General features: G+C 50.0%; 1 protein-coding gene and 1 pseudogene across 2 annotated transcripts; both read left to right on the forward strand.

Annotated features, from left to right (window-relative positions):
* The first annotated feature begins 4,058 nt into the window (after window positions 1-4,058).
* CALCOCO1 (calcium binding and coiled-coil domain 1) lies at window positions 4,059-19,409 on the forward strand. 2 transcript variants are annotated; one of them, XM_024736893.1, is made up of 15 exons: window positions 4,059-4,135; window positions 6,444-6,623; window positions 6,962-7,064; window positions 7,797-7,987; window positions 9,573-9,731; window positions 10,135-10,283; window positions 11,962-12,052; window positions 13,964-14,119; window positions 14,322-14,576; window positions 15,037-15,162; window positions 15,648-15,743; window positions 16,111-16,219; window positions 16,440-16,642; window positions 17,258-17,364; window positions 18,321-19,409. In XM_024736893.1, the coding sequence occupies exons 2-15, from the start codon at window positions 6,468-6,470 to the stop codon at window positions 18,496-18,498; spliced, it is 2,079 nt and encodes a 692-aa protein (XP_024592661.1). In that variant the 5' UTR covers window positions 4,059-4,135; window positions 6,444-6,467; the 3' UTR covers window positions 18,499-19,409. The 2 variants fall into 2 exon arrangements, with proteins under 2 accessions (XP_024592661.1, XP_024592662.1); XM_024736894.1 differs by lacking the exon at window positions 15,037-15,162.
* Window positions 19,410-19,699: 290 nt separating this feature from the next.
* On the forward strand, window positions 19,700-25,526 carry LOC112393977 (nucleolar protein 56 pseudogene; annotated as a pseudogene).
* The last annotated feature ends 307 nt before the right edge of the window (window positions 25,527-25,833 follow it).

Here is a 25,833-nt window from a genome sequence, read left to right on the forward strand (position 1 = left end):
TATGTGCACTAATTAACGTGCAAATGTTATGTACAGTGAGTGCAGAGGAACATCTATTGTCTTTGTAATCCCAACCTGCTGCTAATGGTATTTATACACAAACACACACACATACCCACACACCCACACACCCCCCCCCCCCCCCACACACACACACACACACTATTTTATCTATGATTGGCTCCTCTGTTTCTCCCAATGCCTGAATTTCTGAATCTTCTCCTTTAAGAGCAAGTCTGGAGCAACAGAAAGATGGCCAGGAAGGCCTAGCTCCACAGTACAAGGAATGGCTTTCTGGAGACTGGGAAGTATTTCGGACCACGTATGTCCAGAAGCAGAACAACTTCCTCCACCCAGCCTCAGCCCCACACCTGCTCCTTCCACTAAGGTCCCCATCTCAAGGAGGAACTCCCATCCACCAAGCCAGGAATCTGGGATCAGCCATGACTCTTCCATCTCCCTGGGTTAGGGATAGGACTAGGGAGTCTGTTGCACTCATTGATTTAAGTGACAATTCTTTTAAGCTAAAAGTTTAACTTTTTTAGAGTCACACGTCCATAGGCATCAAAATGACTTGCCTCCCTCTCCTTCACTCCCACAACCTGCCCATGCCACCTCCTAAATAACTCTTGAGCCTACCCACTTGGTTCCATTCTCTCTAGCAGATGAGAAGCAGCTCTCAGCAAGATGACTGAGCTGCCTCCTTACTGCTTTCCCAGGCTCCAGGGTTACCCTCTCTATTCTCATGGCACTGGGGAGGCCTGCAAAGCTTAGGGGACGTGCCCACCCACACAATTTCCCAGGGAGAAGTATTTTGAAACTGCTAGAAAGGTGATAGAACTGTCAAGTGCATAAAATCAACGACTAAATTTATGACTATAACACAGCTTTGTTTATTTTGTAATAATGTGAAAAATTTCAAACTTTTCAGTAGAATATAAAAATAATAAAAACTATAGGAATAACGCTCTATTGAGGGGAAAAGACCACTTCTATCACCAGTCACTTTGGGGCCTGAGGCTCCACCAACATTTGAAGGTCTTTCCAGAGGTATCTTTTCTCCAGGACAACTCTATCAAATCTAGAATGTTGACTAGAAATTGACTTTTTGGTCAAGTGAAGTCCAAAACACATGTTCCTGATTAGCAGGTAGTTCTCTGCCAAGTAGTGATTCAGGGAGTTAGGTTCCTTCCTACCTGTGGCCCCACGATCTTTAACATTTAGCCTTCAAGTCCACTGTACTTAAGGTCCTATGCATCAAGCCAAAAAGGAAAGAACATGAAGGATCTCCCTTGGGAGGTTTCACAGGCCAGGCATGGAACTGCATCACTTAGAGGGAAACCGAAAAATGTGGTCCAGCTGTGTGTCCAAGAAAAAGAAGGAAAGAGATTCTGATAAACACATAGCAGGCCCTGCCTCACCTGGCATTCAAGATTCTTCACACCCTGGCTTAAACTTACCTTTCGCACTTGATACCATTTACCTTTCAAACTTTATACCATTACCCAGGTATGGCTATTAGTCAGCTTTGCTGCCAGAACAACCAATCCCAAAATCTCAGTGGCTTGCAGCAACAAAGACTGATCTCTGACTTACATATATGCAGACCATGGGCAGCACTTCTCATTCGGGGACACAGGCAAAAGGAGCAACCCTCATGTGGAATATGCCCATTTTAGTGGCAGAGAGAAACAAGAAAGTGTAAATTCACGTGCTCAAACATGACATGAGTCACATCTGTTCACAACCCATTGGCCAAAACACGAAAAATGATCGAGTCCAAAATCAATGAAATGAGACATATACTCCTTCCACAGGAGATACTGCAAGTCATGCGGCAATGGGCAGAGAAGGAGAAAGTAAATGATTTCAAACAATAAGTCAATCTAATACAATGGCCATCTTCCATCTGGAGTACATGACAGATATTACTGATTAATCCTAGCACTCTTTCCTCAGAATCCTGCTCAACACAACATTTCAGGCAGTCATTATCAATAATCTGAGTTTGGGGAAAAAAAGTTGAGATTGATGTGCTGTTCTTATATGAATTCCTAGGCTCCAGTACATGTTATACATTCCCACCGCTGCATCTTTGCTTCAGCCTGGCATAAGCTTATCCTTCTCAGACCCTGTCCTGTTAAACTATCCAATCCCTCCCTCAAATATCTATATTGTATTCTTATTCTTTCAACTAAATTTATTGAATACCTAGCACAGTACCTGTCACATCTATTTGTTGAATGAATCTGTTTAACATCACCTTGCACATAAATGTTCAGTGAACACCTGTCCCCTGAATAACAGTACTGTTCCTTAGAACAAAGGGTGTTGGTATTCCATAACAGGAGTTTCTGGGGTGGTAATATGGTGTACTGACTAGCTGTGCTTGAATCCTGATTCTACTTATTAGTTGGGTAACCCCAGGTAACTCTCTTAATTGTCCGTGCCTCAATTTTCATCATATGTAAAATGGGATTGATAATAAGGCCTACTATATAAGACTGTTATATTAAATGGAAAAATCCTTAGCATAGTTTAAACACATGGTAAACACCTAGCAAATGGAAGTTGTTATTACTTTTAGCTCCAGCTGAGACTGAGTAGGGGGAGCAGGATGCCCAAGCCTTTATTCTGGGTGGAAGACAAAAACCAAGAACAACTGAGACTTGGGTCCCTGAACAGGCCTCACTCTGAACCCACCCCAGGACCTTGAGCCATCTCTGCAACCACCAGCTTGTTCCGTAACTCACAAATCCTGACTAATGACACAGACATGTCACCTTAATGTTTGTGAAGCCCAATGACTTATTGTTAAGTGCTTGGAGATCTTCAGATGAAAGGCACCCAAGGGCAGGCACCAGCCACCCTATTCAGTCATAAAAGCAAAATACTACCCCAAAACTTGGAAAAGGCAGAGGCTCCGTAACAATGCAGCAGAGAATTAAATCAGGCACCCAGGAAGATCAAATCAATCTTTAGACTGTAATCCCTATTACGGAGACAGAGAGAGAGATCATTTTGAATGCCTCAGACTACTTGGAGGGTCCAGAGCAGATAGGGGGCGCAGGATGCCCAAGTCTTTAATGTGAGTGTGGGGGGGTGTGTGGGAGGATGTGAATCTTTCACTTCTTCTAAACAAAAGCACATGGATTGTTATCCTAATTACTTCAAACCAGTTAAGAGGCTTGGGCAAACTAGCCTCACAAGGGTCTTGTTTCTGAATTGTGACCCGTCCTGAATTATGCCAGGTTCCCTTTTCAACTTGATTCTTCTCACTTCAGCTTCCCCCTCTCCCCACACCACCACGTCAGCCAATGGATCCTCCTCCTGGACCTAGAGGCCATTCCAGGGATGCCCAGGCCAGGACTGTGAGTACTGGCAGGCCCCTGGCAGTGAAACCTTCAAGTTGGAAAAAAACGGTCAGCGGTGCACACAACACAGTTTTTACAGGGGCTGTCCCTGAGGTTGAAGCAAAGGAGAACCAGCTACCACAGCTGTTATACAGTTTCCTATCCCCTAAATGGTACGTAGGTGTGATGTACTGGCGAGAGCACTTGGAGTCGTGCAAACCTACCATCTCATAGCTTTGATACTTTAGACCGGTTCCGCAACCGTTCTGGGCTTTAGTTTCTTCATCTGTAAAGGGTGGATAACAAAACTGCCTACCTCGCAGGTTGGTGTTAAAAGTAAACGGGAGCGCGTACCCGAACTCGTTCGGCCCTCTCAGAAGTATTACTGTGGGGGCGTTAGAGCCGTAACTCCTCCCCACCCCCCAACCACGCACGGTACCAATCAGCAGTCGCCACTCATATAGCCTGCCCCCTCGCAAGGACTCTTGGGCTGTGAAGTCCTTTGCTGGCCACACCCTCGTTTACTGCCGCGGAAGTGAGAACTACGCCTCCCAGGATGCGGCGGTGACGCCGCTACCACAGCCGCCCTCTACTCCGCCCTCCTTGCGCACAGCCTCCTGGCACATGTAGTCCCAGATATGCTCAATCTCACTGGCAAAAAACGCGCGGAGGAACCACAAACCCAGAAGCCCTCGCGCCCACCCTTCTCCCTCCCCCTCTCGGAGCCGAGTGCTGTTTTTGTTGTTGGTGAAAGGTGAGGGGACAGCTGATCCGTCGGTGGGGTAAGAAACTTGGCCTAATTTGGGGGCGATCTTATGGGGGATCCCCCCACTTCCCAGACTGTCAAAGGATAATCTAAGGGAACCGTAGAAGGGGGAAGCAGGAGCGTTTGGGTGTTAACACTTTCCGTACTGGAGAAGCCACCCCGCTGTTTCGGGAGTTCTTGGTCTCAAGGGGGCCCTCATCAGGGGCTGCCCCCTGGCTGTTCTCGCCTCCCTCTCAGTCCTTCTCTATAAAGCTTGATAGGCCTAAGGGAGTTGTCAGGGAGGCTTAAGTCGGCTCGTTCTCGGCCCGGCAAGACTGGACCCCACAAACCTTCCCTTACCCCTAATCCCCCAAACCGCCAACCCCCGCGCCCCGCCACCAATCCAAAGGCCTTTACCACGCTGAATCCCTTGGCGCGGGGGAAGCTTCCAAGGTGTAGAGTGTCAAAGAACTCTAGAGCCCTACAGCGTGGGGGGCATGGGGACACCCCCCTCCCCGCCCCATGCAAACACCTGAATCTGGCTACACATATACACCTTAGTTGCCCAGAGTTCTCATTCAGGCGTGGGGGATATTTCCAGCTTTTTTGAATTTTGTTTGTGGGGAATAGTTGGGGTCCCCAGGACAATGTCTTTGAGGACAGTTCACCCCCTCTTAGAAAGCCAGAAGAATTGTATTTGGAAAAAAACATGGACTAGTTTTAACTAGGGATTTTTCAGAGATGAAAATTCAGAGAAACTTCTTGTCGTCAATTCAGTCTCTATTGTGGAGGAGAAGTAGCTCCTTTTTGTAGAGCTGTCCCACCTTCCCTTCTTTACTGATTTTCTGTCCTCTTTTAAAGTCCCTACCCACCTGGCTTCAGCCTGGTGTGGGTTTGTGATGTTTGGGGGCGTGCACATGACTAGTGGCCATGGTTGATTGGACGTGCATTACTGTGACTGACACAGGACAAAGCTCAGTGGGCTGGAGATGAGAGATGACAAGGGCCATCTCACAGCCCTGGGCTTAGGAGTTCTCTTGACTGTTGTTATCTTTCCTCACTCTAGACTCATATTTTCCATTGAACTCTCCCCACCTAACTTGGAACGCTTCGTCTCAATCCCATCCTATAGCATGCCTCCAACTACCAATCCAAGCAGATGGAAGGGTTCAGGCACTTAGAATTGAGGCTAAGGGGAGCAGAGAAAATGGGGGGGAGGGGAATACTAGCGATGGGTTAACGAACTGTCAAACCAGTAGTTTTCTAAGCCCTGCTCCTGGCAAGACCTGAAGAGAAGAATATGAGGTTCTTTTTGAAACATTTCTCCTTCTCTCAACATTATGTGTACATTTCCCTTCCCAGGGCCCCTTACTTCCAGGCTGCCTACCCGGGGGTGGGGCTTTCCTGGCTCCAGGCCCCCACATTCCATCTCCCCGCAGCACCACGTTCCTGCTGAGTGTTTCACTCCACCCTTTGAAGCAGCCGCCTCCAGAATTCTTGACTTCCTGGAGGAATGAGTGAGGGACAGAACCTATCTTCCCTTTTATCCTCCCTTTCCCTTTGTTTCTTGGATGAGAGTGCAGGCTTTTTTTTTTTTTTGCTCATGGCGGAAGACAGCTGAGAGACGGGGAGAGAGGGTGAGAGTTCAGGGGCTTGAAGATTGGTCTCTTCGTACCCCCAGCCATATTCCAGCTCCAAAGACTCAGTCGTTACTTTCAGAGTTGCTGTTTTCAGGTGTCCTAAGTCGTTCCTGCAGCACACACGTGGGATCTAGTTCCCCGGCCAGGGATCGAACCCAGGCCCCCTGCATTGGGGGCACAGAGTCTTACCCACTGCGCCACAAGGGAAGTCCCCTAAGTCGTTCCTGGGTATAGCTGGAGTGGGCAAGGAGGCCTGCTCAGAATGAGGGGGCCCCCCGCCTCAGTTGGATGTTGAATTCAAGAGCCAGAAGATGTAGGGGTTGGGGTGGGGAGATGGAGGCTGAAGAATTTGGAATGGTCAAGGCTATTAAGAGATGGAAAAGGAGGGACTACAGGAGGCCGAGCCTGGGAGACTGAGGCTTGGTCAATGGGGCTGTGAAAAGGGAGCAGAAATTAGAGAGCTCTTACCTCTAGAGAGAGTCTGTGACTCAGAGGGTACAGTGTGAGCCAGGATGGGTACTGACCCAGAAGGCCAGACCTATGCCCTAGAGACTAAGATTGATACCTCTAGAGGGTCCTAAACCCTCAGGGGCTGGAAACCAGATACGCCTTCATCTCCAGGAGCAGGGGCTGTGGGTGGGGACAGAGTTAGGGGGCAGAGAGAGAGGGGGAGACACTTCAGGATATTCAATCTTCATTTCATAGGAAGGCAGCCATCTCAGGGCCAGAATGGAAGAATCATCGCTAAGCCGGGCACCATCCCGGGGTGGAGTCAACTTTCTGAATGTGGCCCGGACCTACATCCCCAACACCAAGGTGGAGTGTCACTACACGCTCCCCCCAGGCACTGTGCCCAGTGCCAGCGACTGGATTGGCATCTTCAAGGTATCCCTGGACCCCCTTTTGGCTCAGGCTTACGGGCCATGGGTTGTCTGGAATAAGGGGAATTGATTTGGTTTCTGAATTCTCAACTTCATGATGATAGAGAGGAAGGGAGAACGATGTCACAGATGACAAGGCCATGTGTGTAAGCGAAGCCCATCTCCCCATCTTAGCCTTGCTCTCTCCTGACACACTAGCATCCCTCCACTTTCCCTGTCTCTCAGAATCCTTGCCACTGCAACACCATCCTACCCACCCCTGGTTCAATCCCTCAGCCTTTTCCGCCTTCCGGAGCTGGGAGTTGCATCACTATACCCCTCTCCCACCGGGGGCTTTGACAGGTGGAGGCTGCCTGTGTCCGGGATTACCACACGTTTGTGTGGTCTTCGGTGCCTGAAAGTGCAACTGATGGTTCCCCCATCCATGCCAGTGTCCAGTTCCAAGGTACAAGGGAAGAGGGAAAACCGGGAGGGAGGAGTCAAGGGGATGGAGGTTTGGAAGAGGGTAGTGGTCTCGGCAGATACAGAATCATGGGATTTTCAAAGAATCAGGGATTCAGACAAGAAAGGAACTGTAAAAGGGCCGCTAGTCCTGCCTCTTACCAAAAAAGGAGGAACTCTTCTTGTGGGACTAGGGGGTAGGGAAGAGGGAAAAGTGGCTTCATATATTAACAAGAAGATTGGTCATTAGATTTCGAAAGACCCAGGTTCAAATCTCAGCTCTAATTACTTACAAGCTGTTTGACCTTGGGCAAATTATTTACCCTCTCTGTGTCTGTTATCTTAACAGTAAAAGGGGATGCCTGGCTTACAGGGACAATATGAAAATTTTAAATGATACAGATAAAGCTGTTGGCAAAGTGCCTGGTATGTAATGGGTACTCAGCAAATGGTAACTAGCATTGTTGTCGCTGTTGTTATTATTATTATTAAGGAGGGTAGGTTTGGGAAAGAGAGGAAAGAGAAGGCTAGGCAGAAAGGAGGGAGAAGAGTATCCCAGAGATCAGAAATAGCCTGTGAGAGGTGGAGAGGAGAGAAAACAGTCTATAGAACAGGTAACAAGGGGCTGGGGCCAAAGACAATGGATAATAAGACACATCAAGGGGAGGGGGAACCTGCTGAGCACTTGAGGGCCTGGGATCATATTGGGGTCCTGGGTCTGTACTTCTTCCCACAGCCAGCTACCTGCCCAAACCCGGAGCCCAGCTCTACCAGTTCCGGTACGTGAACCGCCAGGGCCGGGTGTGTGGGCAGAGCCCCCCTTTCCAGTTCCGAGAGCCACGGCCCATGGATGAACTGGTGACCCTGGAGGAGACTGACGGCGGCTCTGACATCCTGCTGGTTGTTCCCAAGGCAACTGTGCTGCAGGTGAGAGCAGAGCAACAGAGTTGCTCCTGGGCGAGGGTGCCAGAGGATAGCATTGCAAGGGGCCCCTTCACGCTTCACCCTCCCCTCGCTGTAGCTTCAACTGCAGACCTCACTGGGAGTTATACAAAGCCTTGCCTACAGGAAAGTCTCAATCTGACACAGACAGACACGAACACATAGGGTAGGAAAGCAAGCCACCCACAGGCCAACATCACTCAAGATTTCCTAAGAATTTTTTGAGGCTTCCTTCTCCAGGAGCCTTCCCTAGGCGCTAGAGGAAGATGCAAAGGGTAGAGGGAGGCCACGCAGGGAAGGAACACTGCAAGGAAGGGGAGGATGAGACCCACTTCCACGGCAAGTGAGAAGTGAGAACAGATCAGCAGGGCCCCAGGCCTGTGCAGCCACTACCCACATGTGGCTCTTAAGCGCTTGAAATGTGAGTGGTCTAAATTGAGGTGTTCTGTATGGATAAAATACACACCAGATTTGAAGACTTAGTATTTAAAAAAAGAATGTAGGGAACTCCCTGGCGGTGTACTGGTTAGGACTCCACACTCTCACTGCCGAGGACCTGGGTTCACACAAGCTGCGTGACACAGCCAAAACACACACACACACACACACACACACACACACACACACACACAATGTAAAAGATCTCAGTAATTGTTTATATTGATTACATGTTGAAATGATAACATTTTGGATTGACTGGGTTAGATAAATGAATTCCATCTGCTGCTTACTACTTTTCTTAAGTGTCTACTAGAAAATTTTAAATTATTTATGTAGCTTGTATTATTTTTCTGTTGGACCAAATACAGAAGAATTAGGGAGTGGAGGCAGATGTTAGCAAGGAAGACTTCCTGAAGGAAGGTGAAGGACAGGACTAGGTGGGGAGGAAGTACATTCCCCAGACGAGAGGACAGGCCTGAGGAAAGCTCAACAGGTGGGAATGAGTAGTTTGTGATTTACACAAACTCCTGCCCTGTGGAATCCTCTAAACATATGGAATCAATACAAGAATAGGAAGATGTTTATATCTTACATAAGTCAGAGGTGGGTGATCTCCTACCCGTGTTCTGTTTTTACATTCATTGTTCTCATTTAAACCTTAAAACAACCCAGGCTAAGGGATCACATTACAGATGAGAAGAGAGACTCAGAGAAGTTAAGTAACTTGTTCAAAGTCACCTAGCTAGTAAAAATTGTATTGGAGATTTAAACCCACATCTGTCTGACTCCAGAACAGATAGGGTAAAATTAGGGGAACCATCCCCTTTGTCCATGTGGATTGAGAAAGACTTCTGCCAGACAAGGGGTTCCTGCAATTGCTGGGCAAAGGAGGGACCAGGCCTCAGCGGGGAAAAGATAAGAGGGGTGGGCAGTTCAGCGTGCCAGGAGCTGGTGTGTCTGATGGGTGGTGGGCAGGGTTCAGTAGCACACCAGGCCTCCCCTGACTCGCCTCTATAGCCTGTACTGATGTAACTTCCCAGCCCTGACATGCATCTGCAGAGCGGTGGGGATGGGACCTTGGAATGGGCGCTTCACAGGCAGATTCCCCTTTTCATCTCGTCCCCTGTAGAACCAGCTGGACGAGAGCCAGCAAGAGAGGAATGACCTGATGCAGCTGAAGCTGCAGCTGGAGGGGCAGGTGACAGAGCTGAGGAGCCGAGTACAGGAGCTTGAGACGGCTCTGGCGTCCGCCAGGCAGGAGCACATGGCACTGGAGGAGCAGTACAAGGTGGGAGCAGGGCTGCTGGGGGGAGGGGCCTGCCTGCTCACCTGGGGTCCAAAATCTGAACCCAGTGAAGACAGTAAAGGGGAGACGTTAGTGGGCTGTTAAGATGGTGCTGGCATCTAAGATATAGGTTTAGGCGGTCACAAGTAGTGTTAAACTGGATATGATGGGAGACACGTCCCAAATTTGTAGTGAGACTCAGTTATCTGAACACAGGAGTGCTGAGTTAGGGTGGAGGTAGCCGTCTTCACCGGGAAGGGGATGTTCCCTTACAGTTTCTTCTTCAAGGAAGGTGACCGGGTAGAAGGGTGGATAGTCAAACTTAGGAGTTCTCCTAAGCCTTTACTGCACTCTTTGAGAGATGCATCTCAGCTTCCCTCTTCTTCTTGGGGAACCTTAATTCCAGGGGCTTTCCCGGTCCCACGGGGAGCTCACGGAAGAGAGGGACATCCTGAGCCGGCAACAGGGAGACCACGTGGCCCGCATCCTGGAGCTGGAAGATGACATCCAGACTATCAGTGAGAAGGTGCTGACGAAAGAGGTGGAGCTGGACAGGTGAGGGGACCCCTCTACCCCCATTACTTCCCTTTGCTTCCTGTGACCCTCGAACCCCAGCCTCCCGTGTCAGGTAGGCAAGACCTGCTCTCCATCGCACATGGTTTCTCTTTCCCTTCTCAACCTCACTCAGGGTATTCCAATTACTGGGGGTAATTTTTCTGCCAAGCTCGCTTCCATCTTTCCTAACCTATTCTGTATTCCTTACCTTCGGAAATAATCATCATTACCATCTATTGTGCAGCAAAGGCAAAGCAGGAGCTAGGAGTGGAGGATTTGGAAGAAGAGAATGGATAGGATGGTCCAGGCAAGATAAGAGAGGATGGATTTCAGATTTTACCCCAGCAAAGCATAAGATTAGACTCTGTTCTCACTATTAGGAAACGTTAGAAGCGGTGATCCAGAAATGTTATGGGATCTCTGCCCTGAAAAAAAGGTACAAATCATAGAATCTTAGCATTGGGAGGAATGTAAAGTATTTAAGAGGGTATGTGAGGAAAGATCACTACCTCAGAAGGCAGCCTCTTTCAATATCAGACAGCTGTCATTTTTGTATCTCTTGTGTTGTATTTACCCTCCTGTAACTTTCATTCCTTGGTCCTGGTTTAGACCTCTGGGGCCGCATAGAATAAATTTCTTTCTTCTGCCAGACAACTATTCTTTCTACCAAATGGCACGAATATTGACCACCTCCCATGCCTGTCCTTCAGATTTTCACCAGAAGAAACACTTCTTTCATCAAATGACATAATTAAGTTTCTTTCATTCAGTACTGGTAGATTTGATATTTTCAGAAAAACTCTTTAAAGGAAAGAGGCATGCTATCCGAGACCCAGAGTAAAAAGTGAGTTGATCACTAAGGCTTCTTCAGTCCAGGATATGTTAGTCTTGCCCGAGGGAGATACTAAATGTCTAGGTTCTAAATCATGGAATAGAAAAATTGGGATCAAACCGAGCATCTGGAAAAGATCAGGGGCTGTGTAGACCAGGGTTCAGCAAACTATGACCCACATGCCAAATCCAGCCTGCCACGCACGTGGTTTTGTACAGCCCACAAGGGAAGAATGGTTTTGACAATTTTTAATGGTTGAAAAACAAAAGAAGAGTAATATTTTGTGACTGTGAAAATCATATGAAATTCAAATTCCAGTGTTCATAAATAAAGTTTTACTGGAACGGCCATACTCATTCATTTACATATTGTCCATGGCTGCTTCCACATTCCAGTGGCAGCGTTGAGAGGTTGCCACAGAAGTCCACATGGCCTGCAGAGCCTAAAATATTTACTGTCAGGCCCTTTACAGATAACATCTGCCGACTTCTGACCTAGATCAAAAGTTTATCGTCAATAATGACTGCCCCTTGTCTAGAAAAGACTGAATTCCGGTCTCTTGATTTATTGCAAACAACTGGGAAGCCATTAGCAGAACATCCCTTAAAGTGATACATAAGGAGAAAAGAACAACTGTTTATTTCTATATTCTGCTCTAAAACTAGGAATCTTGGGTACTTGGGGCTTAGAACTGGATCATCTTGGTTTGGGGATTTGGGCATCCCACAGAGAAGTGGAGGTCTGGGCTAGAGGAGCCCCAGCAGAAGGGCTCAAGACAGAAGTCTGAGTCTTTGTTCCTTCTCTGGTGACCAGTCGGTCTTCTGACATTGCATCCACCACTCACAGGGTTAGAGACACGGTGAAGGCCCTGACTCGGGAACAAGAGAAGCTTCTTGGGCAGCTGAAGGAAGTGCAGGCAGACAAGGAGCAAAGCGAGGTAAGGGCTCAGAGTTGGTTTGCTTTCTCAATTATCCATCCAGTGCTTTACTATAAATTTACTTTTATAAATTCAAATGTATAACATTTACTTATAAAGCAATGAAAGCAATCAGATAATTTTGACGGATACCAGACTTGGAAATTGGAGGTTATGGATGACTGTCTTGTCAGCCTCAGCAGCTAATATGTTTCTGTATCGTGTCATGGTTGTACAGTATTGAGAACACCTTGAGTCTCACGCACAAGCAGGTGCAAATGATAATTTTTAAGCTTCTACCTTGCGATCTCAGTTTGCTCTCCACGTCAATAGAAAATACAATTGAAACTTTATTCTGAGCTTTGCACAAAAATGAATTAACCTGGAAGCACATATCAGTGCTTGATGATCTCCAGTGTGCTAACTTGTGAGTTTGTGCATTGTTTTTCAACATAATTTTTCATAATTTGGAAGAAGTTGAAATCAAATATTTCAGCTTCTAAATGGCTTCATCAGAACCCTAGGCTTCTATGGGAGATGGTCTGAAAACCATTTGCTCAGCAGTGAAGAGTAGGTAGAATTTGAGTGGACAGAGATGAGAGGGAGGCCATTCTAGGAACAGAGGAACACGTGAGGAGCTTCCCTGGTGGCGCAGTGGTTAAGAATCCGCCTGCCAATGCAGGGGACACAGGTTTGAGACCTGGTCCGGGAGGATCCCACGTGCCGCGGAGCACCTCAGCCCGTGTGCCACAACTACTGAGCCTGCGCTCTAGAGCCCGCAAGCCACAACTACTGAGCCCTCGTGCCACGGCTACTGAAGCCCGAGCGCCTAGAGCCCGTGCTCTGCAACGAGAGAAGCCACCGCAATGAGAAGCCCGCACACCACAATGAAGAGTAGCCCCCGCTCACTGCAAGTAGAGAAAGCCCACCCCAGCAACGAAGACCCAATGCAGCCATAAATAAATAAATAAACACATAAGTAAATACATAAATAAAAAGCAAATACATTCTAAAAAAAAACCAAAAATACATGAGCAAAGGCTTAGAGTCCAGAACACTCAGAGCAGCTGAATGCGTGGGTAAAGAGTTTGAGGTAAGGCCTAGGTCAGATTGTAGAGGTTCTTGAGTTTAGTCTTTATTCTGTAAGCAGTGAGAGGCATTGATGATTTTCAAGTGGGGGACACATACTTAAAGAATGTTCTTAAAGAAGACTGATCTGGGAATTCCGGTCCAGTGCAGTCCAGTGGTTAGGACTCTGCACTTTCACTGCTGAGGGCTTGGCTTCAATCCCTGGTCGAGGAACTAAGATCCCACAAGCCACGTGGCGCGGCCAGGGGGAAAAAAGAAAAAAAGATTATTAATCTGATTGCCTTGTGGAAAATGAGCTAGTTGTGAGATTATTCAGTAGTCCAAGCAAGAAATGACCAGAGCCTGAGCTAATGTGGTCGTGGTAACAGTAGAAAAGAGAAAATGGCTGTGAACAAGATGGAGGATGGAGAAGCGTCCATCCTTTGGGCCACTAGGGAGAGAACAGAACCACACGTGGCACTGAGGTATCCAGCCCAAGTGACTTGAGAAGTAGTTAGTGCCATGGACAGAAACAAGAGTGGCAAGGACGGGGGTAGAGTGGGAGGTAGAATATGCCGAGCGTGTGAGGCCTGCAGGACATCCAGGTTGAGTTTTGATCGAAAAGGAAGAGCGGGGAAGCAGACATGGGGCAGGGGAAGACCGCAGGCCGTGCCACTGGAGACGGGTTGCTCAGGATTGAGACGCTTTGCACTGAGAACCCAGGAAGGGCTGGCCAGGGTTGAATGCTTGAGTTTGTGTTAAATCTGAGGAGTGGAACCTTGGCTTCTCTCATCACAGAGGCCCACCTCCATGGCCACCCCAAATATGTATCCCCTTTCCTTACCTGCTCTCTGCTGCCATCAGGCTGAGCTCCAGGTGGCACAGCAGGAGAACTGTCGCTTGAGTTTGGAGCTGCAGGAGGCCAGGGGCCGGCAGGAGGAGCAGAGTGCTCAGGCCCAGCGACTGAAGGACAAGATGGCCCAGATGAAGGACACCCTCGGCCAGGCCCAGCAGCGGGTGGTGAGTGAAGCCCCTAGGCAACAGGGAGTGGAGAATGTTCCAGGGCTGGTTGTAGACAAGTATGGGAGAAAGACATGGCTCAAGATTAAACAACCCAATCCTGAGTCCTGATGCGGTGGGGGAGTGGAGGGAGCCTAGTTACCTTCCGGGCTCACAAATGACTCACTGGGAGCCCTGATTCCATCTCCTCCTTTCTCCTGAGGCTGAGCTGGAGCCCCTGAAGGAGCAGCTTCGAGGGGCCCAGGAGCTTGCAGCCTCGAGCCAGCAGAAAGCCGCCCTTCTTGGGGAGGAGCTGGCCAGCGCAGCGGGAGCCAGGGACCGCACCATAGCCGAGCTGCACCGCAGCCGCCTGGAAGTGGCTGGAGTCAACGGCAGGCTGGCTGAGCTCAGTCTGCACTTGAAGGAGGAGAAAAGCCAGTGGAGCAAGGAGCGGGCGGGGCTGCTGCAGAGTGTGGAGGTAGAGGGATGGGGGGACCTGCAGGCTCCTGGCTGCTGCTGCGCGCACCTTGGTGTGGTCAGATCCCCTGGGAGGAGAGAGGCGGGGGTGAGAACCTTAGAGGACTTACGGGTGGGGAGGGGCTGTGAGGGAGGTACAGTCGCTGTCCAGGTGGGGCCCCTCCCTGAGCAGAGTGTCTAGATCCTGATCTCTGTAGCACCTGTCTTGGTTACCATCTTGATTCAGAAACATTTACCGTCCTAGGCGCCGGCCCTGCCGTGATACCCATCCCTGATCAGCAAGGCGCCCTGCTGTCAGGGACCTTCCTCCATTTGGGGGTACAGGGGATAAGGAAGGCAAGAAGGGGAAATCACTCCAAAATATTCAGTTAAATAAAGAAGGGACACAGTGAGGAATGGTGCTGTTGCCAGTGGCATCCCATTTCCTTTACCCTCCCGTTTTCCTTTTCGGCGTCTCCCAGGCCGAGAAGGACAAGATCCTAAAGCTGAGTGCAGAGGTACTTCGACTGGAAAAGGCAGTACAGGAGGAGAAGACCCAGAACCAAGTGTTCAAGACTGAGCTGGCCCAGGAAAAGGATTCTAGCCTGGTGAGGCGCCCGGCCACCCGAGAGTCCTGGGCCCGGGCGTCCTGAGGCATCAGTGCCCCTTCCCTCTGTCTTGGCTGTGGGCTCAGAAGTTCTAGGCACTCATTTCCCACTTGCACGCCCCCCGGCCCTCGTTGGTTTGAAGCATGCCATGTCCCTTTCTGCTCTCCACACATTCTGGGCCCAGTAGGGATGACTTAGGCGAATTCTAGAGTGCCCCCTGCTATGACCGAGCCCTCTGCACCCCAGCCCAGAGGCAGTCATCCTCTGGTCCCCACTTGGGAGACAGAGACTAGGACTCAGGTGAGTCTCCTGCAGCCAAGACAAGGGACTCGTGGAAGCAGAGTGTCGGGGCCTCCTGTGTGTCAGGGCAAGAGAGGAGCGAAGGCACGGAGAGTCGTGGTTCTAGATTGTTGCATCCAGGTCAGAGCCCAGCTTCTGGGAGGTACCTTCTAGGCTCCAGATTCCCTCTGGCCCTTTCTGCTCAGGTGCAGTTGTCAGAGAGTAGGCGGGAGCTGGTGGAGCTGCGGTCAGCCCTGCGTGTGCTCCAGAAGGAAAAGGAGCAGCTCCAGGAGGAGAAGCAGGTGAGAAGCCATAACCCAGCCCCCTGGAGGCCCCAGCGGGGGACTTGAGGGCTGGAAACTTGGTATCTTCTTGTCACCTCTTGGCTTAGAAACTGGCATCAGTGAAGAGGGCCCCGAGGCTAAAAATGGGACCATGGCTCCCCTTATTAGCCGCCTTGGCAGGACAGGGGAGGGTTGCTGGGGGAAGAAGGGGTGAAAGAGGGCTGGGGGCTGTGGGGGGAGGATCTGCCTTAAACTGCCCCCCCTTTGGCAAAAGCGTCTAATCCTGAGGCGCTCAGAGTTCACCCTGGATGCAAGAGAAGGCTGTGCAGGGCTGCATGGCTCGCATCTTCCCAGCCGCTCACATGTCCTTCCTCCCCACCTCCAGGAACTGCTAGAGTACATGAGAAAGCTGGAGGCCCGCCTGGAGAAGGTGGCAGACGAGAAGTGGAATGAGGACCCTGCCACAGAGGACGAGGAGGCCGCTGCGGGGCTGCGTCTGTACACCCCCAGTCTTGGGACACCTCTTCCCCGCTCTCCCTCCCTGTGTTGGGAAAGCTCCACATGACCCCTCTGGGAGCTGCCTCTGCCCTCTGTTTTGCCTTTTTCCTTCCCAGACCCTGGCCCCTGATTAGCTTAACTGTATCCCTCATCCAGAGAAGCCGACCCTCTAACAATGCTTCCTTCTTTCTTCTCCGCCCACTCCCTCACCTGCAGGCTGCCCAGTGGCTCTGACAGACTCAGAGGATGAGTCTCCAGAAGACATGAGGCTCCCGCCCTATGGTCTGTGTGAGCGTGGAGACCTGGGCTCCTCCCCTGCCACAGGGCCACGAGAGGCTTCTCCCCTAGTTGTCATCAGCCAGCCGGCTCCCATCGCTCCTCACCTCTCAGGACCAGCTGAGGACAGTAGCTCTGACTCTGTGAGCATGGAGGGGAGATGGGGCAGGGGCAGGGACAAGAGGTAGGACCAACCCCAAGTGGCCCAGCCTCCAGAGCAGGCAGTCTTAGCCATACAGGGCTCTCTTTTCTTGGGGGAGAGCGGGCAGGCACAGGCTCTCTTCAGGGCCACCAAGTGGACACCAGTCTGACCCAGTAGCCTCTGTGCTGCCAGCGGCTCCTCCCCACACCCGTTCTCTTCCTGTGCACCAGCCCTCATCAAAACACTTCTCCTGGGCTTCCCTGGTGGCGCAGTGGTTGAGAGTCCGCCTGCCGATGCAGGGGACACAGGTTCATGCCCCAGTCTGGGAAGATCCCACATGCCGCGGAGCGGCTGGACCCGTGAGCCATGGCCGCTGAGCCTGCGCGTCCGGAGCCTGTGCTCCGCAACGGGAGAGGCCTCAACAGTGAGAGGCCCGCGTACCGCAAAAAACAAACAAACAAACAAAACAAAACAAAAAAAACACTTCTCCTGCTCCACTCTTACTACAACTCTCTGTTAACAGTCCCGGCCTAGACTTCCCTTACCTGTCCCAGTGTGCTGCTCCCCCATCTGGGGACACTACCCCAAAACTCAACTCTATCCCTTTGGTGCCCAGGAGGCTGAAGATGAGAAGTCAGTCCTGATGGCAGCTGTGCAGAGTGGTGGTGAGGAGGCCAACCTGCTACTTCCGGAACTGGGCAATGCCTTCTGTGACATGGCCAGGTGAGGGCCAAAGGGGGAGGACAGGAGGGAGGTGGGAGGATGCCAGCGGATAAGGCATCCAGGTGAACAGTCCTCATGCCCTTCCCCCAACCTCCCTCTTCTTGGCCCCAACCAAGAAAAAGATACAGTTGTATTGACACACAAAATGACCCACCACTCCAAATCACTGGTGCCTATCAATGCACGTGCGCACTCAGAGGCCCTGCCTTTAACTGGCTTCTGTGTTGTTCTAGCAGCACCATCTTCCGTGGAGCCCAAATTGCCCTGCATCCCCTCTCTCCTGCCCCTACCCCTTCCCCAACCACCAGGTAAGTACCTAGGCTCTGTCAGGGATTGAAGAGAGGAGACCAAGGCCCCTTGGGACAGGAACAGAAAGAAGACTGGGGTCCAGCATCCATCTGGTCGCCCCTTAGATGCTATCCCTCTTCCCTGACTTCCCTGGGGGATGCTTTGGGTGGGGAATTCCAAGTATCAGATTGCCCGCTACCTTCCCTTTTCTTCCACAGTTCAAGAGGGGGAGGCAGGAGGGAAGAGAGATCTTATCATCCAGCCCCCTGCTTTGCCTGGATGTGAGATGGGCTCAGGGCAGGGAGCGGGTGATGCTGTCATCCTTCCAGGCTGGAGCAGGAAGATGAAGGACGATGTCAGACTCATTTTCAGCCTCATTAGGCAGCAGACGGAGATGGAGGGAGGAGAGCAGGAGGTTGGGGGATGGGCTCTGTACTAGAGAAACCAGCAGGCACTAAAGACAAGAGGGCATGGGGAGCTGGGAAACTAAGGCTTCCAGTATTGTGGGGAGAGGGATACTATGAGAGGCTAGCAGAGGGAACTGCCAGGGCGCTGCATTAGGAACAGGGTCATCTGGGAGCCCACATGTGTGGGTCCCTCTCCCAGAGGTCCAAAAGCCAGGAAGGCAGTGGAGCGCACTGACCTTCTCCTTTCTCCTGTCTCTTTAGTGGCTTTGCGGCGGGTCCCTTGTCAGAGGCCAGCACTGGGGGCCCTACCACCCCCCCATGGAAGGAGTGTCCTATTTGTAAGGAACGCTTCCCAGCCGAGAGCGATAAGGATGCCCTGGAGGACCACGTGGATGGACACTTCTTTTTCAGCACCCAGGACCCCTTCACCTTTGAATGATCCCACCCCCGCACCCCCAGTACACACACGAATACACACTTACACACATGCACACACTCATGCATAGACGTACACTTAGGTTTCATGCCTCTTTTCCAACACACTCAGCTCCATGATATTCTGTTGCCCGAGACCCGCTCCTGTGTGATTTCATCCCAAGCTCTCCAACTTCATCCTCTGCTACCTGGCTCTTCTGTCCAGGCAGGGGTTCCTTCTTGGAAGCAGTGGCTGAATTTACTCCCTGAAAGTGGTTTTGGAGGAACCCGGATGGAGGAGGCCTTCTCCAGGGGGAATCATATCACCCACTCCTGGTCCTGGTTGCTTCTGTCACTCACACCAGCCACTACACCACCACCACCACACACACACACACACACACACACACACACTCACACACTCACACACTCACACGCTGATGCCCCGAAGCCAATTCCTGGGGCACCCCACCCTCTCTTGTTTGGGGTGTGTGTTTGTTTACCTGAGTTTTCCCTGGGGCCTGGATTGACATCATGACCTCTTTAGGTCTCTACCAGTTCTGAACCTTCCTGGTTCCTCCTTCTTTTGCCCCACTGCCTTCCATACCCCAGCCCAGCCTTTTCTATACCATTAGATATTAAGTTTGGATGTTTCTTTTGTATTTTTGAGGTTTTCTGTACTCTATCTCCTGTCCCTCCCTACCACCACCCCCCAGGGTCCTCACATGGAAAGAAATGATGCGTTTGTGCCTTCTGTAAGGGATGGGAGAACAAATGGTCCCAGGTGTCCCCACTTGCCAGCCCTCCCTCCCTTTCCAGGTCCCCCCTCAGCAATAAGAGCTTCCCCCCTGCCATATCCCTCTCCCTACCTGTAGCTGGACAAATATATTTATATGATATGTATAACTATTCTAATAAAATGTGTTCTTATCATGAGGTGTGGCTGGATCAGAGAAGGTCAAGACCTCTGGAGCTTAGACCTTAGTGGAGGGAAGAGGGAGGGAGGAAGGGACCCCCTCACCCCACCCCCGCTGCCTAGGGGAGGAGGCTGTTGGTATTTTCCCATCTTGCCCTTCCCTGGTGTGCTGGCCACCAGTGGGAAGAGAGGAGGGAGGAAACTTTGTCTCAGGTGGGGTCTGGCTTGGGGAACACTGCAGTGCAGGAGGGAGCAAACTGAGGGGGAGGGAAGGGTTTAGTCCCAGGGGTGGGGCAGTGAGGGACCTCGGATGGGCCAAGGTGAGTGCCTTGGGAGTGGGGGGAGGTTTCCGCCGCTGAGACCTTCACTCTCCAAAGCAGCCTTCACTGTACTTTGAGCCAAAGGACAGGCATTACTCCTGTGAAGAGTGCACACCTGAGTATCCACTTCGTAAAAAATATCCTGAACCTCCTACCTCTAGAGATTATTTGAGTTCCTCCCAGCCCTGCCTCCCTCTCTCCCTCTGTTGCCATCCTCACACACCCATATGGACACGCAGACTCCACAATCACAAAAACACATTCATCCACTCTAACCAGCTTCACGGGCTAGGCAGACACACACACACACAGCATCACAAAGCATGTATTAAGGACCCACGTGCTCACCAAGACTCTCAGCAATGCCTGGCATTAACCGTGCCTACAGCCCCCTGGTTTCCATCCCAATAGCTCCCTTATCAGCCACCCCCGTTCCCTTCAGGGCCTGTGGGTGGGCCACCCCCACCATCCCCTCTCTCCATCCACCTGAAACCCTCCTGCCCACCCCCCTTCCAACCCCACCTGGGTGACATCTTACATCCTTCCTTCTTCCCTCACATTGCTGTCTCCTAGCAACCCCATCTCGTTCCCTGAATCCCTTCCAAGGAAATTAGAGATAATGGATCTCTCCTCTCTCCATCTCAACTCCTCTTTATTGATCCTACTTTAATGAAAGTTAATTATAACAATGATTTAATTAATAGAATCCCTCTCTTCCTTTATTGCTTCCCGCATTAAGACTATTAATAAATACGAGCCGGGCTGACAGAGGCATCCATCACCGGCCTGGGATTCCCCCCATCCCTCCTTTTTCCCTCCCCCTATCCCCTCCCTCTCTTGGCCTGTAAACTTGCCGGGGTTGTGGGGGTTAATCAGAGAGGAATTATGAGCCAACATCCCCAGCAGGAGGTGCATTTAATGAAATCGCTTGTGATTTATGTCTGGGGGAGGTTGGGGAGGGAAGAACCTGGAACCCAGACATCCTGCTTCTAGAAGGATGCCCCCCCGCCACTAGTGCAGAAGAGGAGGAAGGGCGACAGAAAGAGGGACCCAGGGCCTTTACTGCCATCCCACAGCCCCTGCAAAGCCGCACACACACCAGCAGGGGCCACATGGGTAGCTAGCTGCACAAGGCCATTGACACAGACACTGCCAGACTAAAAGCACTTACGACGACTGCAGCATAAGTTCTGTTCTTTCCCACCTCCAAAACTGCATGGGTCATTTTCACCTCTTTCCTTTCCCCCCAGCCCAGTTCTGCCTCACTTCCCCAAGCTTGTTCCATACTCCCCTCTTCCACGAAGTCCCCCAGTCCCTCATTGGACCCCTTAACCTGGGTATCTAGAGTTTCCAGTCCCTCCTTTCTCTGCCCTTCGTATGTCTTCAGGTGTGCAGTCAGCACCTTCAGACTAGGAGTTCCCCAGAAATGTAGAGCCATTTCTCTTCGTCACTTACGATTTGTCTACCCCAAGGTCCAGTGCATGGCCCCAACACAAGGAGCTCAGGGGAGAGTAGCTGACTGCATGGGCAGGGAGGGAAGACAGCTGGGTTCCAACTGGAGTTCTTTCTCCTACTCACCATGCGGTATTTGGCAACTCAGCCTTCCTACTGTATCCCTCCTGTAAGGGATCGTCTCTCTCCCTCTTGCTTCCCAGTATTCTTGCAGAAAGTGATGGACCTGAATGGGCTCAGACCAAGTAGCAGCAGATAGGAACTCAGGTGTTAGTCTTTGGTGAAAGATGAATGAATCCAAACATCACTCCCCACTTACAGAACCACAGTGGCTGCCTATTACCTACAGGAATGCGATGTGCAGATCGTTCAGTGTGCCCGTCGGGGTCTTCACCAACTTGCCTTTCCATTCCCCATCCTACCCTAAGGAACCCTGGAGTCCAGTTTTACACAACCACTCCACAGAAATAGGCACTGCTCTTGCATGCCTCTGAACACATGCTTTCGCCTCAGCTCAAAAGATAGCTCCTCCGAGAAGCCTTCCGTGATTTCCTCCATTATCCTCTGTGATACTACACATAGCACTTTGTAAAAACTCACTATATCATGTTCACAAGTTTTTCTTCTCTCTCGACTATAAGCAGCTTGAGGGTAGGTTCTGTGTTTGTACATCTCTTGTCCCTGAAGTCCAGTACAGAAACTGGCACATAGGGCCAGTCCTCCAAAAATAATTTTTTTAGTTATTTTAATAAAATACTCCATACATACAAAAGAAGATATATATGTCCATATACAAGGGATAAAGAATAATAAAGTGCACATTATTGGACTTACTAACCAGCTTTAAAAACATTACCAGTACCTTTGAAGTGCCCTGTGTGGCCTGAAAGAACAAGATGTGATGTCAGTTAGGATACAGAGATTCCATGCAAGCAACTATACTCCAATAAAAACTAATTTAAAAAAAGAAAAAGAATGGCAAAATACTCTACATTTTAAAAAATTAAAAAATAAAATCTTTACAGGAAAAAAAGAGATTTCATGCATTCATTCAAAAAAACTTTATGGAGTGTTCTTTATGGGTCAATTGCTGGGACTAGAGATGGAACAGTCAAAAACCCTGCCCTCAAAGAGCTCACAGTCAACATAAACTAACAAATAGAAGAAAACAAGGTAAGCGCTACTTTAGAGATACGCACAGTATGCTGTGGGACCACAGAGAACAGGTACTTAATTAACCAAGACTCGGAAGACAAAGCTTCCTGTGGGTGATGATATGGGGGCTGAGTCTTAAACAGTGTGTACACGGGAGCCCAGAGTGTGCAGGCAGATGGGACAAGACGGCAAAGACCTAATTCACTCAGAAATCTCAACACTCAGGGCTGCCGAATGAGGATCGGACACGATGTGGGAAGTGAGGCTGGAACGACGGATAATAGACCTTTACTCATACATTTCCTCAACAAATACTCACTGAATGCCCACTATGTGCCAGGTGCTGTCTTAGGCACTGGGAATCTGCATGAACGGATAGGAATGCCTGCCCTCAAGGAGCTTACACTCTATTGCCGGATCATGAAAGTCCAAAGAAACCAGTTAGGAACCCACTGTAATAACCCAGGCCAGGAAAGTGAGCCCTGAACTAGGGAATTCTCTGGCAGTCCAATGGTTAGGACTTGGCACTTTCCCTGGCCCGGGTTCAATCCCTGGTCAGAGAACTAAGATCCTGCAAACCGCATGGCAAGGTCCCCCAACCAAAAAAAAAAAACAACAGTGAGCACTGAACTTAAGTAGTGTCAAGAGGAAAAGAAGCAGAATTCTTCAGGGTACAGAATTAATGGGACTTGATAATCAGATATGGGAATTGAACAGAAGGAGTCCTGTTGATCCCAGGTTTCTGGTTTCAATGACCAGATAACCAGTGATGCCATTCACCAAATTAATAATACAAATGGAGAAATCATACATTGAGGGAAAAGATGATTCGTGCCGTTTTGTCTTGTTGAATTCCCAATGTCTTTGGGATCGTTCAAAGGAGAGAACTCCAGTAGACAATTGGATAGATATTTAAGTCCGGAGCTCAGAAGGGTTTAGAGCTGGAGATAGAGACTTAAGATCCTTGTAAATAAAGGTGATACAAGTGAAGATAGATTACCCAGGTCTCCCTGCATGTAGAGTGAGAGGTAAGAGGACCAAGGGCAGCACCCAGGAGACCATCAACATGGAAGGGAAGGATGGAGAGTGCCAAATCACGGAGAAGATAGAAGGATCGATCAGAGAGATAGGAAGCAACTGGGGACAGATGAGTCAAGGAGAAAGGCCAGCGGCGGCAGGTGTAGCAGAGAAGCCAGGGAAAGTATCCCTGGAAACGGCTGGTTTAGCAGCCAGGAGGTCACTGGCAGCTCAGCAAGAGGCGCTTAAGGAGTGTGTTGCCGGTGGAAGTTATTGTGCAGCTGGACTTCACAGAGCCTGCAATAGATACCCTGCAATAGACACGCAATTCTTCTGACCCGTGGGAATTGGGAATATGTCTCCATACTCACAGAAGAACAAGGACTCCTATGTCAAGGTGTCAGAAGAATCAAGGGTGGGAACCAAGATGTCTGGATCTAACATCAAAGATCCTGCAGGCTCGAGGCACGCTCTAAGCCTGCACTCCACTATGGTGGCCACCAGCCACATGCCGCTACCGAACACCTGATTTTTTTTTTTTTTTTTGCCACATGGCATTCGGGATCTTAGTTCCCTGACCAGGGATCGAACACATGTCCTCTGCAGTGGAAGTGCAGAGTCCTAACCACTGGACCACCAGGGAATTCCCCACTACTAAACGCTAGAAATGTGGCTAGTACAGATTGAGATTTGTCAACTGCAAACTGCATAACAAATCTCAGATTTAACACCAAAAAGAAAAATGAATTTAAAATAATGTTATATTGATTGCATGTTGAAGGGATATAATATTTTGGATACATTGGGTTAAATAAAATATATTATTAAAGTTAGTTTCACCCTCTCCCGTTGCACAGCACAGGCTCCAGATGCGCAGGCTCGGCGGCCATGGCTCACGGGCCTAGCCGCTCCGCGGCATGTGGGATCTTCTCGGAACGGGGCACGAACCCGTGTCCCCTGCATCGGCAGGCGGACTCTCAACCACTGCGCCACCAGGGAAGCCCCTTTTTTACTTTTTAAAATGTGGCTACTAGAAGACTTTATGTATGTGACCCATATTAAATTTCTACTGCACAGGGACTTCCGTGGTGGTCCAGTGGTAAAGAATCCACCTTCTGATGCAGTGGACGCAGGTTCGATCCCTGGTCAGGGAACGAAGATCCCGCATGCTGCAAGGCAACTAAGCCCACGCACCACAAATACTGAGTCTGAGCGCCTCAACTAGAGAGCCCATGAGCTCTGGAGCCCTCACGCCACAACTAGAGAGAAGCCCGCGCGCTGCAACAATAAAGATCCCGCATGCTGCAACTAAGACCCGACGCAGTGATGGCCAGTCCTGGTGTCTGAGTGATTCAATGGGCCCAGCACAGGGACCAACTTTCCAGAGCCCTGAGGACAAAGGGTAACACCCCAAAATATGGACTCATTTTCCACTCTACATTCATTGGCCGAGCAGCTGCCAAGAACAGAGGCCGCATCTCCCGATACCTGGCAAACAAATGCAGTATTGCCTCACGAATCGATTGCTTCTCTGAGGTACCTACCAGTGTATTTGGGGAGAGGCTTCAAGAACAAGTTGAGGAGCGGCTGTCCTATGAGACTGGAGAGATTCCACAAAGGAATCTGGATGTCACGAAGGAGGCAATTGTTCGGGCAGAGGAAGCAGCTGCTGAGATTACTAGGAAGCTGGAGAAACAGTAGAAGAAACGCTTGAAGAAGGAAAAGAAAAGACTGGCTGCGATTGCCCTGGCGTCTTCAGAAAACAGCAGTAGGACCCCGGAGGAATGTGAGGAGACAAGTGCAAGACCCAAAAAGAAGCAAAAGCAAAAGCAAAAGCCCCAGGAGGCTCCTCAGGAGAATGGAATGGAAGACCCATCCGTCTCCTCCAAACCCAAAAAGAAGAAATCTTTTTCCAAGGAGGAGCTGGTTAGTGATCTTGAAGAGACAGCTGGCAGTGGAAGTCTTACCAAGAGGAAGAAATCTTTCCCCAAAGAGGAACCAGATAGTGACCCTGAAGAGTCAGGAAACAAGAGGGTCCCCAAGAAAAAGAGGAAATTCTCTTCCAAGGAGGAGCCTCTCAGCAGTGGACCTGAAGAGGCTGCTGCCAGCAAGAGCAACAGCTCCAAGAAAAAGAAAAAGCTCTGAAAGCTATCGCAGGAAAATGAGAATGGACATTTCCCTAGTAGGGCATAACTTACAGAGATATTTCCCAACCCATCCCCTATAGCCCAATAAAAATAAAATAAAAAAAATTTTAAAGACCCGACGCAGCCAAAATAAATAAATAAAAAGACATTCTTCTATTAAAAAAAAAAAGGATTTCTACTGTACAGCACTAACACTGAATAGGACACCCACAACCTGGACATCCCTAGACTCCCAACAACCCTCCTAGCAGAAAGAGAAATGCCTGGAATTCCCAAGACTGCATTCTATAGGCACCTGTATGTCTCAAGCTCCCAACGCCAGAACCTATGGCAAGAGATTCCAGTGCTCGATA

The sequence above is a fragment of the Neophocaena asiaeorientalis genome, unplaced genomic scaffold (genome assembly GCF_003031525.2).
Source record: "Neophocaena asiaeorientalis asiaeorientalis breed wild unplaced genomic scaffold, Neophocaena_asiaeorientalis_V1.1 scaffold134, whole genome shotgun sequence".
Lineage (NCBI taxonomy): Eukaryota > Metazoa > Chordata > Mammalia > Artiodactyla > Phocoenidae > Neophocaena > Neophocaena asiaeorientalis.